Source organism: Macaca fascicularis, chromosome 16, assembly GCF_037993035.2.
Source record: "Macaca fascicularis isolate 582-1 chromosome 16, T2T-MFA8v1.1".
Lineage (NCBI taxonomy): Eukaryota > Metazoa > Chordata > Mammalia > Primates > Cercopithecidae > Macaca > Macaca fascicularis.
In genome coordinates this window covers 11,934,937-11,951,130 of record NC_088390.1, presented here as the reverse complement: position 1 = coordinate 11,951,130, position 16,194 = coordinate 11,934,937, and the positions used below count along the sequence as shown (strand labels likewise).

The 16,194-nt window shown below is 44.2% G+C and overlaps 1 protein-coding gene across 2 annotated transcripts in view; it reads right to left on the bottom strand.

The window, feature by feature from the left end:
* DNAH9 (dynein axonemal heavy chain 9) overlaps window positions 1-16,194 on the bottom strand; it is a 374,175-nt gene that overhangs the window by 96,484 nt on the left and 261,497 nt on the right. For both annotated transcript variants that reach the window (XM_005582917.5, XM_065532787.2), the window contains 3 exons: window positions 12,540-12,965; window positions 3,447-3,566; window positions 915-1,103 (listed from right to left, as the gene is read on the bottom strand). In XM_005582917.5, coding sequence (XP_005582974.3) covers window positions 915-1,103; window positions 3,447-3,566; window positions 12,540-12,965 — 735 coding nt within the window. The remainder of the gene's footprint in view (window positions 1-914; window positions 1,104-3,446; window positions 3,567-12,539; window positions 12,966-16,194) is intronic.

Genomic DNA, 16,194 nt, shown 5'->3' with positions numbered 1-16,194 from the left:
TACAAATAGATTTGGAATGCAGCTTTTACCTTATATTGTGAAATTTGGGGCTGACTTTCACCCTAGCTGACTTTTATGATTCTAATCTCCTCAAGTGGACTGTGAACTTGCCAAAAGTATCCCGGTCCTGAACGTTTTGTGTGCCCCCTGTATAGTGGAGTGCTAGGACATGCTAAATACATAGGGAGTCTTTGTGGCTTGCTATGAGTGATGTGAAAGTGCCAAGAAAGTATTAGGACTTCTGATGCTCGGGTCCAGGTACAACTTTGAATCCCCTTTAATAGGAAACCAGTATTTCTCCACTTCGTTACGTTTCAGGGAGTGGGGGGCGGGTGATGTAAAGGGATGGGTTGGGAGTAACATCCACCTAGCCACACGAAAAGGACAAGCTGCACAGCCCACATAAGAAGCATGTGAGCAGCTGTTCAAGGGATCATGCAGGATGGAAGCAGAACAAAAGATATCCGTGAGTCATTGGCACAAGCTGTGTAGCTTTGGGGCCCAGTAACAAGGTGCAAGGTAGGATCTGGGAAAGGGAACCTTCCCTGACTGCTCCTATGAAGTTTGACCCTGGAGTGGGGAGATCAGAGACGAAATTTTTTTTTTTTTTTCTATCTCCCAGGTTTCACAGCTTTAAGGATTGCTAGGAGACAGCCTGCAGGGAAGAGGACTAGTGTTCCCATGGAGGACTGCATTCAGAGGAGACGTGCTGCCCCCGGGTGGTCTGGAGGGCAGTGGGCAGCAATGCAAGGCAGTGTGGAAGGACACGGGTATGGAGGTTTCACACCTGGTGCTCAGAGGGTGGTGGGGGTGAGTGTGCAGGAGGACACCAGAGGATGTGAATTATGACCGTGACGTCTTCCCATTAGTGCCCAGAGGCTGATGTGGTCAGGAGAAATTCAGGCCATACGTACTTTCAGCTGGCTCAGGTAGGGCCTCCAAGTCCCATCCAGGAGGCTCTGCCGATATTTCTTTGTGAAGAAGCCAAGGTAGGAAATGAAAGCCGTTATCAGTAAAATGTCTCCACATAACATCCTTTCCTGCTGTTTGAAGTTCTGCACGGCTTCTGCCCACCTCACGTTTTCAGAAGCGAGTCCTCCAACCTACCATTTCAAAAGCCAGAGAGGAGAGGAGGCGTATTACACAGCAGGTCATAGAGTCACGATTCCATCATGGAGAGCACCCACTGCATGCTTCATAGCGGGAAGAGGCAGAACATCACTTATATGGCCCTTTCCATCAATGGGGATTTGTGCTGCCTGCAGCAAAGCTTTCAGTACACAAGCCCCATTCTGTGTCATGCATCGTATGAGCCATAGAAAGATGACAGCTTTGACTCTGCTTTATGTGTGGAGACTGATACCACTCAATCAAAGGGTTGTTGAGAGGATGAAATATAATCATGTATGATTATTATTTAGCACAATACCTGGTCTGTGGAACATGTTAGAAAATTAGCCACTTCTTTCTCCTTTCCAAATGATGGGGAAATGAACATAAACAAAATCAAGTCCATGCACCATAAATAATTCACAGCGGGCGAGGAGACAGATGTGCTAACTGAGACACAGAGAAGCATGGTAAGGTCATAGGTGTGTACAAAGTCCTGACCCCCTAGCTCTCTTTGGGTTGGTATAGTCTCCCTGCGAGAAGAGTCATCCTTTCTACAGACGACTGTTAGTGGTATGGCGGAGCTTTGCTTCTGTGTTAGGACTCACCCTTTATTTTTTCTTTGAATGATAACATCATAGAACATCAGAGCCTGGACAGATCTTAGAGATTTGCCAACCCAATCATTCCCATGCATGTTTTCAGATTCCACAAAGGCCAGAAAGTCCAAGTAGCTGACCAGAATCTCTAGGTTGGTAGAGACAGGGGTGACTTCAGAGCCTGAACATCCTGACTTCTAGAGCAGAGTGCCACACTGCCTCCCAGGAGCACTGACTCAGAAAGTGCGCTAGCCAGGCAGAGAAGGCTGCGCTAAGTTCGGAAACCCAGCAGGGAGCTGAATGGAAGGCAGGCCAGCTAGGAGATCTGGAGGACTTCTTGCACACTGGCAAGAGTTGCTGTCTCTACACTGAACTGTTCAGCTAAACTGACCATCTCAAAGCCACACAGAAGCTGGTCCAGTGACAACTGCACAGACACACATTTGGGTATGGCTGGTCTTCATTACATCACAGCTCTGTTCAGTGATGGCTATGACTCACTGCTCCCCAGATTAAAACATCTGGCTCTGCTGTGTAATTCAATGGTGGCTGGAATAAATGTAAAGAGGTGTGGACTGTACTTCCCTCCACTAGTGAGGAGGGTGCTGTAAAGTCTCTAGCTTGAAAAGAAATCACATCCAATTGACTCTGCTTTTCAGAGTCTTAGCTGATATACGGGATGAGAAATACAAGCCTTGGGGGATTTAAAAAGGCTGCAAATTCTTTGACATTCTTGTCATTAAGAGTTGCTGTCTGTGCTCTCTGCCCTTTAATCTGTGACTGCTTTGACCTATAGAGTACAGTGGAAGTGCTATTGTGCCAGTTTTCACTCCCAAGTCTTCAGATATTGGGACTTTCCACTTCCTGCCTCTTGGGACACTTGCCCTTGATGTCCTGAGTTACTATGCAAGACGTCTGACTACCCTGCTAGAGAGAGTGTGTGGAGAGGCCCTGAGGCTCCATAGGAAGGGAGAGAGGCCCAGCTGCATCCTCCCTTCCAACCATCCCTGCCAAGATGCTCAGCATATGAAGGAAGTTGTCTTGGGGCCTCTAGCCCAGCCACTAGCTGAATGGACCGAGTGACCCCAGTCATGACCATATGCAGCAGAAAACCTGGCCAGCTGAGCCCTGCCCTCAACAAAGTTGTGAGATATTGTGAAATGGTTATTGTGCAAAACCACTAAGTTTTGGAGTAATTTATTATGCAGAAACAAACACTCATAACACAAGCACCGCTGCCCTGACCTGCAGATTTGATTTCCCAGGAAGGTTGGAGCATGTGTGTATATGTGTGTGTGTGTTTTCTGAAATACTCAGGGTCAACAGGTCTCATTCTTTTCTGTTTCTATCTTAGTTCCTAATCTTGGCCACACCCTTATAATGAAATGTTACATAGAAAGGAACATCACAGTTTGCCTATAAAATGCTAGCTTTGTTTTGTAATGTTTCCTCTGGTCAATACACATGAATATAAGCGTGTTCACATTTTGCATGAGCTGCCTGACAGATCCAGTGCTCCCATCCTCCCAACCATGTCTATAAGAAAACTCCTTTGACCAGATCAGGGTTTATGCATTCACATTTTCCTCAGGACTCAATTCCTGCATTTCAGCACATTTTAATACTTCCCTCCAAGTCAAAGCGCTGCTGTGCTGTGCTCATCTATCTTGCACCTCCGCGGCACTTGACAAGCCTGCTCATATAATTACAGCTCGGGCTGCTGTGCCTTACACTCACCAGGCGGTTGGCGAGGGAGATGGTGCTTGCGGTCACTTCGGCTTCTTGCTGACATTTGAGTTTGTCTGCTGTTGCTTTCTCAAACCTGGCTGTGAGCTTTGCCAGGTTTTCATTAAGGTGCTGTTTAGGAAGGAACACAAGGACCATCAGTCATTTTAGCCCATGTCACTGCCAGTGCTCCTTAGATGAGGGTTCACATGGAGTTGGTTCTGAAGGAAGCACTCTGCGGGGGCATTCCTAAGGGACCAGAGAAAGCAGGGCAGAGAGGGAAATGAAGGCACATTCGGGGAAGATCTCAGGCAGGGTCCTAGCGTGGACTTCATCTTGATCCTGCAGTGGGAGGGTGGAGTGGACATCCAGAGATGTCCTGCCCCAAGATGAGAGAGCTGAGCTTCATACCCCACCACCGCGGTCATCAATCGAGGTATTGAAAGCTACAAGGTGTGAGGGATGTGGATGGGGGAAGGGTGCATAAATTCTGCCTCTGCTTGAGTTGGAGAAAAATGGGTTCCAGCAGCCTGACAAAATGGTGCAGGTGCTGCTATTAGAAGCAAGAACACATCAAAACTGGGGTTAGCATGAAAAAGGTCAACAGCAACCCATGTGGGCCAGGGAGGACCACTGCCAGTACCTGTTGCAGCTAGTCTGGGGCTGGGTTGTCTGGAATCTAAGTCCTCCACTGGCTCTAAGGTCCTAGAGTACAAGGTAATTTTTACTTAACCTCATCTAGTCTCTTCCATTAACACAATGTATGAGAATATAAAAAAGACACAATTTCAAGTTTTAAAAAATGTGTTAAGAATTTAAAATTGAAGCATGTAGCTTTTATTGTCCTCTGAGTACATATTTTTATGCACAAGGATACAGGGACACACAGCAGATACCTCCAAATACATCTCAGGTCTGTGCAATAACTGGGGTTCAGGCTGCTTTGTTGATCATTACTAAGACACAAGAGAAATCAATGTAGGGCCAAGTTTAAACATCCAAGCAGTTTAAAAAGCAGGTGGTGAGCCATCCAATTAAGGATGGCAGACTGGCCATGCTCATTTACCTCCTATACTTCCCAAGACTTCTCTAAAATGATTATGAAGCAATTAAAACAGTCATAAGCCCATTACACCAAGCAAATGGGTGAGGGCCATTTGGAGGGTGAGGGCCATTTGGAGGGTGAGGGAGTCCAACAGATTTATGGAGGACCACACTGATGAAGGAATGGAGACCGCTGGAGCAGGGCAGAGGACACAACAACTTAGAGTTAGCTGTTGCTCACCAAAGTGGAAACTGATCAGCCCACAGAGCCCTATACAAACTGGAGATCTCAGAAATGTCAGGTGTGACTAAAGGGGAAGATGAAAATAGGAGGATTAACTGGAAGCCTATTGACTCTTGCCCTCAAATCTCCATCCACATGCACAGTCTACAATGCCACCAGTCACCTATGTCACCGCGTAAGAAAGTCAATAGAGGCAGAAAATAAGGGTGCCACATCCTGGCATAACTCATCAGATCTTGAAAACAAACTCTACCAGTCAACCAGCTCTGCCCTTGCCTGCAGACCTAGAATTAGCTTTTGATCACTACTCTTGTAAACATGAAAGGACAAGAAGAAATTTAATGCAGGCTTAGATTAAGTTAAACAAGATGAAAAAAATGACCTAGGAAAAAGAGGCAGAATTTTGGTAACAATAAAAACAGCAACTACAACAACAAAGTTAAAACTTTCACAGTTTCTCGGAGAGATTCAAGATGACTCATCCACAAAACAAGAACAGGACGTTATTAAAAGGAAGAGAGAATAACAACAACAACAAAAAAACTCTTGTGGAAATCACTATTGTTGTGAACATAAAAAATAACAAAATAAAGGGAAAGGTTAAAAGATGAATTTGAGGAAATTTCCTAAAAAGTACAAGAAAACAAACAGCAACAAAAAGATGGGAGAACACAGAGGACCGATGTAGGAGGTCCAACGTCTGACAGAGATGCATTTCAGAAAATAAGAGTAAACAGTAAACAGAAGGGAATTTACCAAATAAATAATACAAAATAATTTTCTAGAGCTGAAGAAAATAAATCTTTACATGCCAAACACAATATAAAAAAAGAACGACAGCTAAGCACATCAGTGTAAAGTTTCACACACCAAGAACCAAAAAGAAAAGATTAGAAGACTTCAAAGAAAGGGGGAAAACAGTGCATCCACAAAAGAACAGGACCTTGACTGCCCATGAGACTTCTCACCAGACAAAAGCATAAAACATTCAGTGTTCTGGCAGGGTGTGGTGGCTCACGCCTGTAATCCCAGCACTTTGGGAGGCCGAGGTGGGCAGATCACCTGAGGTCGGGAGTTCGAGACCAGGCTGACTAACAAGGAAAAACCTTGTCTCTACTAAAAATACAAAATTAGCCAGTTACGGGGGCACACGCCTGTAATCCCAGTTACTTGGGAGACTGAGGCAGGAGAATTGCTTGAACCTGGGAGGCGGAGGTTGCAGTGAGCAGAGAGTGTGCCATTGCACTCCAGCCTGGGCAACAAGAATGAAACTCTGTCTCGAAAAAAAAACACACAAACCAACAACAACAAAATTCAGTGTTCTATGCACAAAAAATTAGCAACTCAGAATTCAATACTTTGCAAAACTGTTCAGTTTATGAATAAAACGAAGACATTTCTAGACTATAACAATGCAGAAAATTTGCCTCTTCATTAACATTTCTGAGAACGTTCTTTGAGAATGAGCCGTAGCAGAATAAGAGAGAGAAAGGTTGTGGCAGCAAAGAAGGAGAAACAAAGAATACTTAATTGAATGGAGAGTTAAAAAATAATGGATGCTATGCAAAAGGATCTAATGCAAGAGAAAGAGAGAATAAAGAAAAGTAGACACTCTGGGGAGTGGGGGGTGAAGAGATTGTGTAAAAAAAAGAAAATGTAATTCTAGGTCTGTTATGAACAATATAGACACGTTCACAGAATAGAAATGGAATTGTTGCTTTTTTAACTTTGCAGATCAGTCTATGGACAGAGCATGGGTCACTTAATTTTGGTTACAGAAGAGAATGTATTTTCAGTTTTGGTGATTACAAAGCAAAAGTAATGATAAGCAGTAATAACAAAAGTTGAGAAGTAGAAGGAAGGGAGCTGAAGGCAGGGTAAGATAGTCATCTTGTGATATGGTTTGGATCTCTGTCCCCTCCAAATCTCAGGTTGAAATGTGATTCCCAGTGTTGGAGGTGGGGCCTGGTGGGAGGTGATTGGCTCATGGGGGCAGGTCTTTCATGAATGGTTGAGCATCATTCCCTTGCTGGTAAATGAGTTCTTGCTCAGTTAGTTCCGAGGAGATCTGGTTGTTTAAGAGAGTCTGGGACCTCCCTCTTCCCTCTCTTGCTCCGGTTCTTGCCATATGACATGCTGACTCCCCATTGCCTTCCACCATAATTATAAGCTTCCTGAGGCCTCGCCAGAAGCCGGCACCATGCTGCTTGTAAAGCCTGCAGAACTGTGAGCCGATGAAACTTCTTTTCTTTACGAATTACCCAGCCTCAGGTATTTCTCTTTTTTTTCTTTGAGATGGAGTTTCACTCTCGTTGCCCAGGCTGGAGTGCCGTGGTGCTATCTCGGCTCACTGCAGCCTTCCTCCCAAGCGATTCTCCTGCCTCAGTCTCCTGAGTAACTGGGATTACAGGCATGTGCCACCACGCCCGGTTAATTTTATATTTTTAGTAGAGACAGGGTTTCTCCGTGTTGGTCAGGCTGGTCTTGAACTTCCAACCTCAGGTGATCCGCCCAACTCAGCCTCAGGTATTTTTTCACGGTAATGCAAGAATAGACTAACACATCTTGAAAGCTGAGAGCTCCAAGGGAGCTGCCTCTATGTGATAGAACGGGAAATAAAGGTTACATCAACTATCAGGTTGGCACAAAAAGAACCGCATTTTTTTTTTTTTTTTGAGATGGAGTCTTGCTCTTGTCGCTCAGGCTGGAGTGCAATGGTGTGATCTCAGCTCACTGCAACCTCTGCCTCCCGGGTTCAAACAATTCTCCTGACTCAGCCTCCCAAGTAGCTGGGATTACAGGAGCCCACCACCATGCCTGGCTAATTTTGTATTTTTAGTAGAGACGAGGTTTCACCATGTTGACCAGGGTGGTCTCAAACTCCTGACCTCAGGTGATCCACCTGCCTCGGCCTCCCAAAGTGCTGGGATTACAGGCATGAGCCACCATGCCCGGCTGTAACTGCAGTTTTTGCCATTGCTTTTTTTTTTTTTTTTTTTTTTTTTTGAGATAGGGTTTCGCTGTTGCTGCCCAGGCTGGGGTGCAATGTTACGACCTTGGTTCACTGCAACCTCCGCCTCCTGGGTTCAAGTGATTTTCCTGCCTCAGCCTCCCAAATAGCTGGGAATACAGGCGTGCAACACCATGCCTGACTAATTTTGTATTTTTAGTGGAGACTGGGTTTCATCATGTTGGTCAGGCTGGTCTGGAACTCCTGACCTCAAGTGATCCACCCACCTCGGCCTCCCAAAGTGCTGGGATTACAGGCGTGAGGCACCGTGCCGGCCATCAAAGTAATGGCATTACTTGTGCCATTAAAAGTAATGGCAAAAACCACAATTACTTTTGTGCTAACCTAATAAAACTGGTTATCATAAGTACATTGAGAAGACATGGAAATGAACAACTTCTAGCCCCAGCTAGCTGGCAGAAAGTCAACTGTCTCAATAAGATTCATCAAGCAATAGATACCAGCATAACACATGGACAGAAGTCAGAAATTCAAGGGATCAGGAAGTGGGAAGATAATGGAAACTTGTCAGATGAGTCTAGTGTTGAAAAAAATAGGAGTTGGTGGGGATTATGACAAAATGAGCAAAATCGTGTGAATGGGAAGCCATTACTTAATTCCAGGGTCAATTAATGATGTATGAGAATCTTTTGATTATTTTTAAACTGGCCTAAAATAAGATTTTTACGTAAAAGTACCTGCTGTTTTAAATATTGGCAATTAATTAGATCATCTGCAAATAGACTGCGTGGGCCAACGGGAACACAGTTGAGCTGCTAGGTAGCAGGCTGTCATGTGATCTCAAGCACCAGAAAGGGATATAAGCGGATTCTTGTTTCTCATCAGAAGCCTTTCTCTACTATTTGATATTTCACTCTGTGTGTGATTATATGCTCAAGGAAAGGGCCCTCCTTGTTCTTACTATTATTTTTATAAATCATAACATTAATATATCTTCACTATAGAACAAAAGAAAATATAGATGAGACAAAACAACCATCCAAAACTCATCACCCAGGGATAACCACCACTGTTAACATTTTTACGTATTTCCGTTCTGTATTAGGCTGTTCTTGCATTGCTATAAAGAAATACCTGAGACTGGGTAATTTATGAAAAAAGAGATTTCATGGGCTTATGATTCTGCAGGCTGTATAGGAGGCATAGTGCTGGCATCCTCCTCTGGGGAGGCCTCAGGGAGCTTTTACTCATGGTGGAAGGCAAAGCAGGAGCAGGCACATCACATGGCCAGAGCAGGAGCAAGAGGGAGTTGGTGGGGCAGGTGCCACGTACTTTTAAATGACCAGATATCACAAGAACTCACTCACTGTCATAAAGACAGTACCAAGCTATGAAGGAAACTCCTGACGACACAAAGGCCTCCCACCAGGCCTCATCTCTGGCACTGGGGATTACAATACAATGTGAGATTTGGGCAGGAACAAATATCCAAACTATATCATGTCCTACATACAGTAATCAAACTGAAATCTGTCTTGAAATATGCTTTCCCCCCCACTTTCTGTATTATGAATATAAAATTCTTTACTTGGAATTATCCTAAAATCCGAAAAGTAAGACTTGGGTGTGTGTATGTGAGATTGGACTAGGCTGGGAATGGCCTCACAGCATATAGGAAAGAATCTTCTTGCCCTGGGTGGGTCTCCAGGTTAGGGATGGGTGTTAACCCATCTCCTGTGCTATTAGCAAGAAGTGCTCACATTCCTGGGATGTTGACGGGAATGTGTCTAAGTGGAGGATGGAGAGGATGTTGTTAAAAGCAAGAATACATTTTTTTTTTTTCAGAAAATATTTTGGCAGAAAAGAAGTGCCTTCCAAAGGTAGCCAAGGATTTTTAAAATATTCTTATTGCTTCCGCAGGTTGAGTGGGCCCATCATGTGAATGTTGGCTACTGAAAAGGTATAAACATTTTGAAAACATTCTCTTTGCACCAACTGTTCCTTTGGTTAAAATAACTTGAGTCAAGAGTCTTTGAAAATGCGGTTCTTGTTATGCTTTTCTGGAAGAGACTGAAAAATATAAAAATTATTGGGAAATCTTTTCCTCCCAACAAGCAGGAATATGGGCTGGACATGGTGGCTTATACCTGTAATCTGCCTGTAATCCTAGCTCTTTGGGAGGCCATGGCAAGAAGTTCACTTGAGGCCAGGAGTTCAAGACCAGCCTGGGCAACATAGCAAGACCCCTTCTTTAAAAAAAAAAAAAAATTCAGGAGTGGGGATGTGACGGTGTCTTGCATGTGATATTCTTTGAAGGGAGCCATTGTTATGGTGATTATCATCTGTTTTAAGTAAACTAGTCCATGAACATGTGAATTATGAAACAAGCATATTGAGAGGAGGTGAGTTGCTTTGCCAAAGTATCTTTTTTTGTTAGTTTGTTTGAGACGGGATCTCGCTCTGTCACCCAGGCTGGAGTGCAGTGGCCTGATCTCAGCCCACTGCAAGCTCTGCCTCCTGGGTTCATGCTGTTCTCCTGCCTCAGCCTCCGTAAAAGCTGGGACTACAGGCGCCCGCCACCATGCCTGGCTAATTTTTTTTTTTTTGTATTTTTGTATTTTTAGTAGAGACAGGGTTTCACCATGTTAGCCAGGATGGTCTCGATCTCCTGACCTTGTGATCCGCCTGCCTCAGCCTCCCAAACTGCTGAGATTACAGGCGTGAGCCACCGCACCCGGCCCAAAGTATCTTTTTAAATAGAGAGATTGGTCTCAAGGATCTTTGATCTAGAGCTTTTTCCTAGAGATTTTAATCTAACGGTCAATAAACCCATGTTGCATGAGGCATATGGCATGTCTACAATCCTACCTTTCACAACTTGTAAAATCCTCCTTACCCTCATGACAAATTTGTAGCCAGAATCTTATGTGCCTAGAATGCACACATAGAAATTAAAGATCCAGAACATTTTTTGGATTGAACTTGATCACAGCCGTGGTTGAGTCCATGCATGAGGTTGGATGTGCATGTGGTAGACGGCACATGCTGTCGAATGGAGCAGTAGTGGTTGAACAGTTAAAGTCACGCTCTCAGTAGTGGTGGCGGCTCCTGCTGCTCCCTTCATCACGGGCTGGGCTCTAGTCTCATGATTTATACACATCACATCCTTTAATCCTCACAATAGTCAATGAAGCAGGTATTATTACTGTGTCCATTCTTAAGCTTTGGGCATTTTGGAAATCTTTCTAAAGATCACACGATCAGTCAATATCACAGCTTGGATTGGAAATAAGGTATGTGGAAGGATGGATTTTTAGCTGCTATACTATCCTCCAGAATTCTGATTTCTACCTGTTACTTTATTAGTACAAATTTTTATGGGAAAGGTGAAGTTCAAGGGTATGAAAGTAAGTAATTCAAGATCTAAGCTGATGGAACTTTAAAATATTTTGAGCCTTAAGGTAACGTGATTAGAGGTCTGGAGTCATAGCACAGGCAGCTATAACGTAGGCAGTTGTAACCTTTTTTCTGTGATTATAGATTGGCCTTTTTCCTTACCTACATTGTTTTGTAAAACATTCTGAATGACTAAAGGGAAGACTCCTTCCAGCTTCATTGCTAATTTTTGTTGTAGATTAACCTCCCTCTTACCTTTCTCACACAAAGACTCCCCTAAGATGGAAGGTTAAATACACTCTTGTAAATCAAAAAGGAAATGAAACAAGCTGTACAGAAAACTAATTAATTAAATTGTTGTAACTCATAAACCAGCCTATTATAGAAAATGTTATAATCCTACTAAATTGCTTTGTTTTCTGCCTATATAAGGAACATCTTAACTTTTTCCTTTGAGCACTCACTCTCTCTCTTTGGAGTTCATGTTTTCCGAATGGCCATTCCCAGTTTTTCACTTAAATCAACTCTTTAAAGCTGGATTCTGGGGCTGGGCTCAGTGGCTCATATCTGTAATCCCAGCACTTTGGGAGGCTGAGGCGGGAGGATCACCTGAGCCCAGGAGTTCAAGACCAACCTGGGCAACATTGGGAGACCCTGCCTCTATAGATTAAAAAAAAAAAAAAAAATGGATTCTGATCCTTTCAATTATTTCATGTTTACTAGGAAAATCTCCCCAAATAGGTGTGATTCCAAGATCGCCATCCCCATCTCCAAATCCTGGGGGAAGCAGACATAATAACAATATCTACATGAGTTTATAAAAGCTAATGACCTTCACAGTTTTATATTTATGGACAAAGGGCCACCCACTAAGTCACAGTATATAACTTGCTTTAAAGAACTTCCACAAAACAATGCAGATCGCTGACAAATTTCCACACATCTATGCTACTGAGAGTGAGACAGGTAGATAGTTGGCTAGAACTGAAAGGAATAGGTTAAAAAGGTGAAGTAAGGTGGCTAAAACCTACATTTCCAAGGAGAAATAGAGAAGGTCTCAAAATTGTAACCTTTTGTTCTTTAACGTCGAATGTGCAAAAAATATTAAATTCATTGGGGGTCAATAAATTGACAGTGGGCTCCATGAATATGATTCCTCTACTATACACATCCATCTGTCATCTTTTCTTTCCTCAGCAGAAAAGGAGAAAACCTTTTAGGCCCACAGCTTGTGAGCCAGCGGTCTGGTGGAACTGTCTTGTGTGGCCTATACAGTGTTTGAGAAAGAAATGTAAAAAGTTGCCTCTACTGAAAAATGAGATTTTTGCATGAAAATGTGGTGTTCCCACTTCTCTTTAAAAACCAGAACGTTAGGTGTTAGGTGGTGACCGAAGGGTGTTGTTTGCATTGGAGGCGGACTAGCAGGTTGAGGGGCTCTGGGGTCACTCACAGCGATCTTGGCTTTGATGGCGGCCAGCTTCTCCTGGGCAGCTGTGAGGTCCGCGGTGGCTTTGCTCAGTGCCTGGCGCTTGGGTTCCACGTCACAGAACACCTCATAAAACCTCACAATATTGATAATCCAAGAGCAGAGGCCTGCAGCCGCATAGGATTTGGTGGCCACAAACTCGGGATTGAACTCGGGGTCTTGCAGGTACGGCCTGATGGCTTTGAGGCAGTTCTCGTGAATGTTCTCTTTGTTGAAGTTTATTAGCGAGTCCAGGAAGCCATCCACTTTGGCCATGGTGACCTTAGCAGCCTTCCAGCTCCGGTCCTTGGGCACCCTACCCCCGGGGGCCATCAGCACCATCACCGCGGAGCTGACATTGCTGACGGCCAGAGGCGGAGAGCCAAATGACTTCAACTCCGTCAGATTGGTCTGGGAAAAGAGAAGGAGGTCGTTAGGGGAACATGAATGGGCTTTCTTTGTCCTCTGCCACTGATGGAGTTAGCTTGTGGAGTGATCAGTTTGAAAGGGCTGCTTTGAAGCCTGCAGCAGCCCTCTGAATTTTAAATATCTTGACTCATCAAAAGGAAGCCAAAGCTACTACCCAGTGGCTTTAGACTTCTCTGAATGGTTAGCCAAGACTCAGCTATGTTCTTTCAGCACTTTAACTGACTCGCAGCCCATTAGAAACACACAATTATTTCACATTCAACTGAGAAATATAAGGATGCCGACATACTCTGAAATATGCAGCATGCTATGAATAAAAGATAAGGTTATTATAAATTAATTTCCATCTCGGATTGAAGAGAATAGAACTGTAACCCAAGTAATTTTTTTTTTCCTTAATTAAACTGCTTTGTTCCATGAGCTTGTTCTAACTACACTTGACTGTCCTGATAGCAAAACAGCATTTTCTGCCAAGAAATAATTCAGACAGAAAGCAAGGCACAACCTGTGAGTCAGCTGCTCTGCCTGGTCCTGGGTTTGTCCTTCGCCCAGAGTTTCGCTTGTTCCAGAAAGACGTGACTGAAAGAGTTGATCGTGGCAAATCACTTAAACCTTCCAGACCTTGCCACCTTCATCTGTAAATTGGGGGCAGGAGAACTCACTACTCTGTACATAAAATGGTGTCATAAATGCATATGAAGTTGATTTCAGGCCTGCTATGACATTCAATGAGAAGCCTACAACCAGGTGTAGGGAATTCTAATTTTCTGTTGCTTGCGCATCCGTTTTGAATATAGGTTTAACTTTCTCATACCAGAAGCAGGGCTCAGTTACCCTGGACACAGTTTCCAGTTCTATACCACACCCAAATGGCTCAAGCCAGTAGCCAGAGTATTTGGATCTCTCCTGCCTAGCAGACGGGGCTCCCTGCTTTCCTGCCACCATTCAGGCATTTGCCGAAAACCCAAAGTGACCCACATCCTACTTTCTTATATATACTTATACATTAACATAAGATATATCTTATATTAAATATGAAAAATATATTTCTTATATATACTTTTTTATATATATACATCCTTTCTTTTATATGTATACACACACTTTCATATATATATAATATATATACACTTTCTTATACATATTTCTTATATATACCGCCGGCTGCCATGCGCTTCTCTTTCTCTCTGCCTCACTCTTCATTCCTACCTCTCGTGACCCAGGGTCAGAGCACTACCCTCCCAACGCACTGCGTTCTCCCTGCCCAGGATCTGTAAGTAAAAATCTTTGAATGTGTTTCCCATTGTGGTGGTGTACTGCATTTGCGCCTTCCATCTGAAGAGTGAGGGGGCTGCTCCAGGCTGGGTTTTCTCCGGGTGCTAGACCGAGCTTCCAGCTCAGAGTGATGGTCAGGCAGGCATAAACTGGACATGGATTGGACAAGAGCCACAAGGGGATCTGCCCACATAAACAACTTTGCCATGTGAGGGACCCCCTGGCCATGGGTCAGACGGCTAAGCATTAGGCTGTCCGCCAGGTGAAAGAAATACCGGTGAAAGACGCACTGCAGACTCCCACGTCCCGCTCCCTATCACTTCCCATGAGGGCAGTGGAGCCCCAGTGTAGCTGGAGGCTCCTAAAATGCTGTGAAACCATTTGCTTATGGTGCTGACTTTGTCAGTGGGGGGAAATCTTGATGTCAAAAATTAGATCCTTGTGCCAAATTAATTTGAGGTGCTCTTGATCCACAAACAAAGGGAATTATTTCTAGCTCTGAATGGAAGTACTGTGGCAGATGCTTCATTCACTCTTGCAATGGCTGTCACATTTGGTTACAACACACCTGTGAGGGCAGGGAGGCGGGCAGGTGTGAGAGGGATATCAGCACATCTGTCATCACGGCCCCCTGAGGTGACAGAGGGCAAAGTGAGAAAATACAAATGTAACCAAAGAAAGCCACGATTTTAAAACAGCCTGAGTTAAGCAATGTACAGAGACGAAAATGAATTTTATAACCCAGATACATCACTGTCAATGTTTCCATGTACAGTAACTCCTTCCAGTCTTTTTCATATTCATATATATCTATAAATTAATCATGACTCTTTTGGTTTTAGTGACAGAAACCCTAGATGAAGTACAGAGGGGGATTTTCTCACTCAAGTATCTGGTGAGGGCAGGCGCGGAGCTGGCAGTATGATGAGTGGAATCCCATTCTGAACGTTGTCGGCAGGGCTCCGTGGACTTTCTCTTTCTTCCCTGTCTCCCTGTGTGTGGGTTGCTTTTTTACACCCTAGTTTCTTCATGTTGGAAGGCACATGTTCTAACTCTCTGGCTGTGGCCCATTTTCTCCTTTTCTCACTAGGCTGTAGCCGTGATCACCTTCTTTCAGTGTATTGACTTGCCAAGCTCATTGCTACCTCAGGTCCCCGCCTGGAACACTTCCTCCTAAGCCATTTGCGTGGCTGACACCTCTGCATCCATCCAGATCTCAATTCTGGCCGGGCCTGGTGGCTCATGCCTGTAGTCCCAGTACTTCGGGAGACTGAGGCGGGGGGATCACCTGAGGTCGGGAGTTCGAGATCAGCCTGGCCAATATGGTGAAAACCCCCTCTGTACTAAAAATACAAAGATTAGCTGGGTGTGACGGTAGGCGCCTGTAACCCCAGCTACTCTGAGGCAGGAGGCTGAGGCAGGAGAATCATTTGAACTCGGGAGGCGGAGGTTGCAGTGAGCCAAGATCATGCCATGGCACTCCAGCCTGGGTGACAAGAATGAAACTCCATCTCAAAAAACAACAACAACAACAACAACAACAACAACAACAACAACAAAACCTCAATTCAAATGACCCCCACCCTGTAAGACTCTACCTACCAACCTCCCCTTCTTAATCATTTCCCATCCTAGAGCCATGATTATTTCCTTCAGAGAACCTGAAACGATTTTCAGTTTTTCCTTGTTGACTTACTATATCCCTCCTCTTCATGAGAGCAGGGACCCCCATTTATCCTGTTAACCATGGAAGCCCCAGTGCCTAGAACATAAGAAATTATGTAGTAAATGCTTGTCAAAATATGTGTTGAGTGATTGGATGGAAAGACAAAGGAAAGAGACTTTTTCTCCAACGCAAGTCAAAATTTTAAAAAGCCCTGGGTAAAGATCTTGTTTGGTTAAGCATGGGCCCTCAAGCCGATTTGCATGGAGCAGG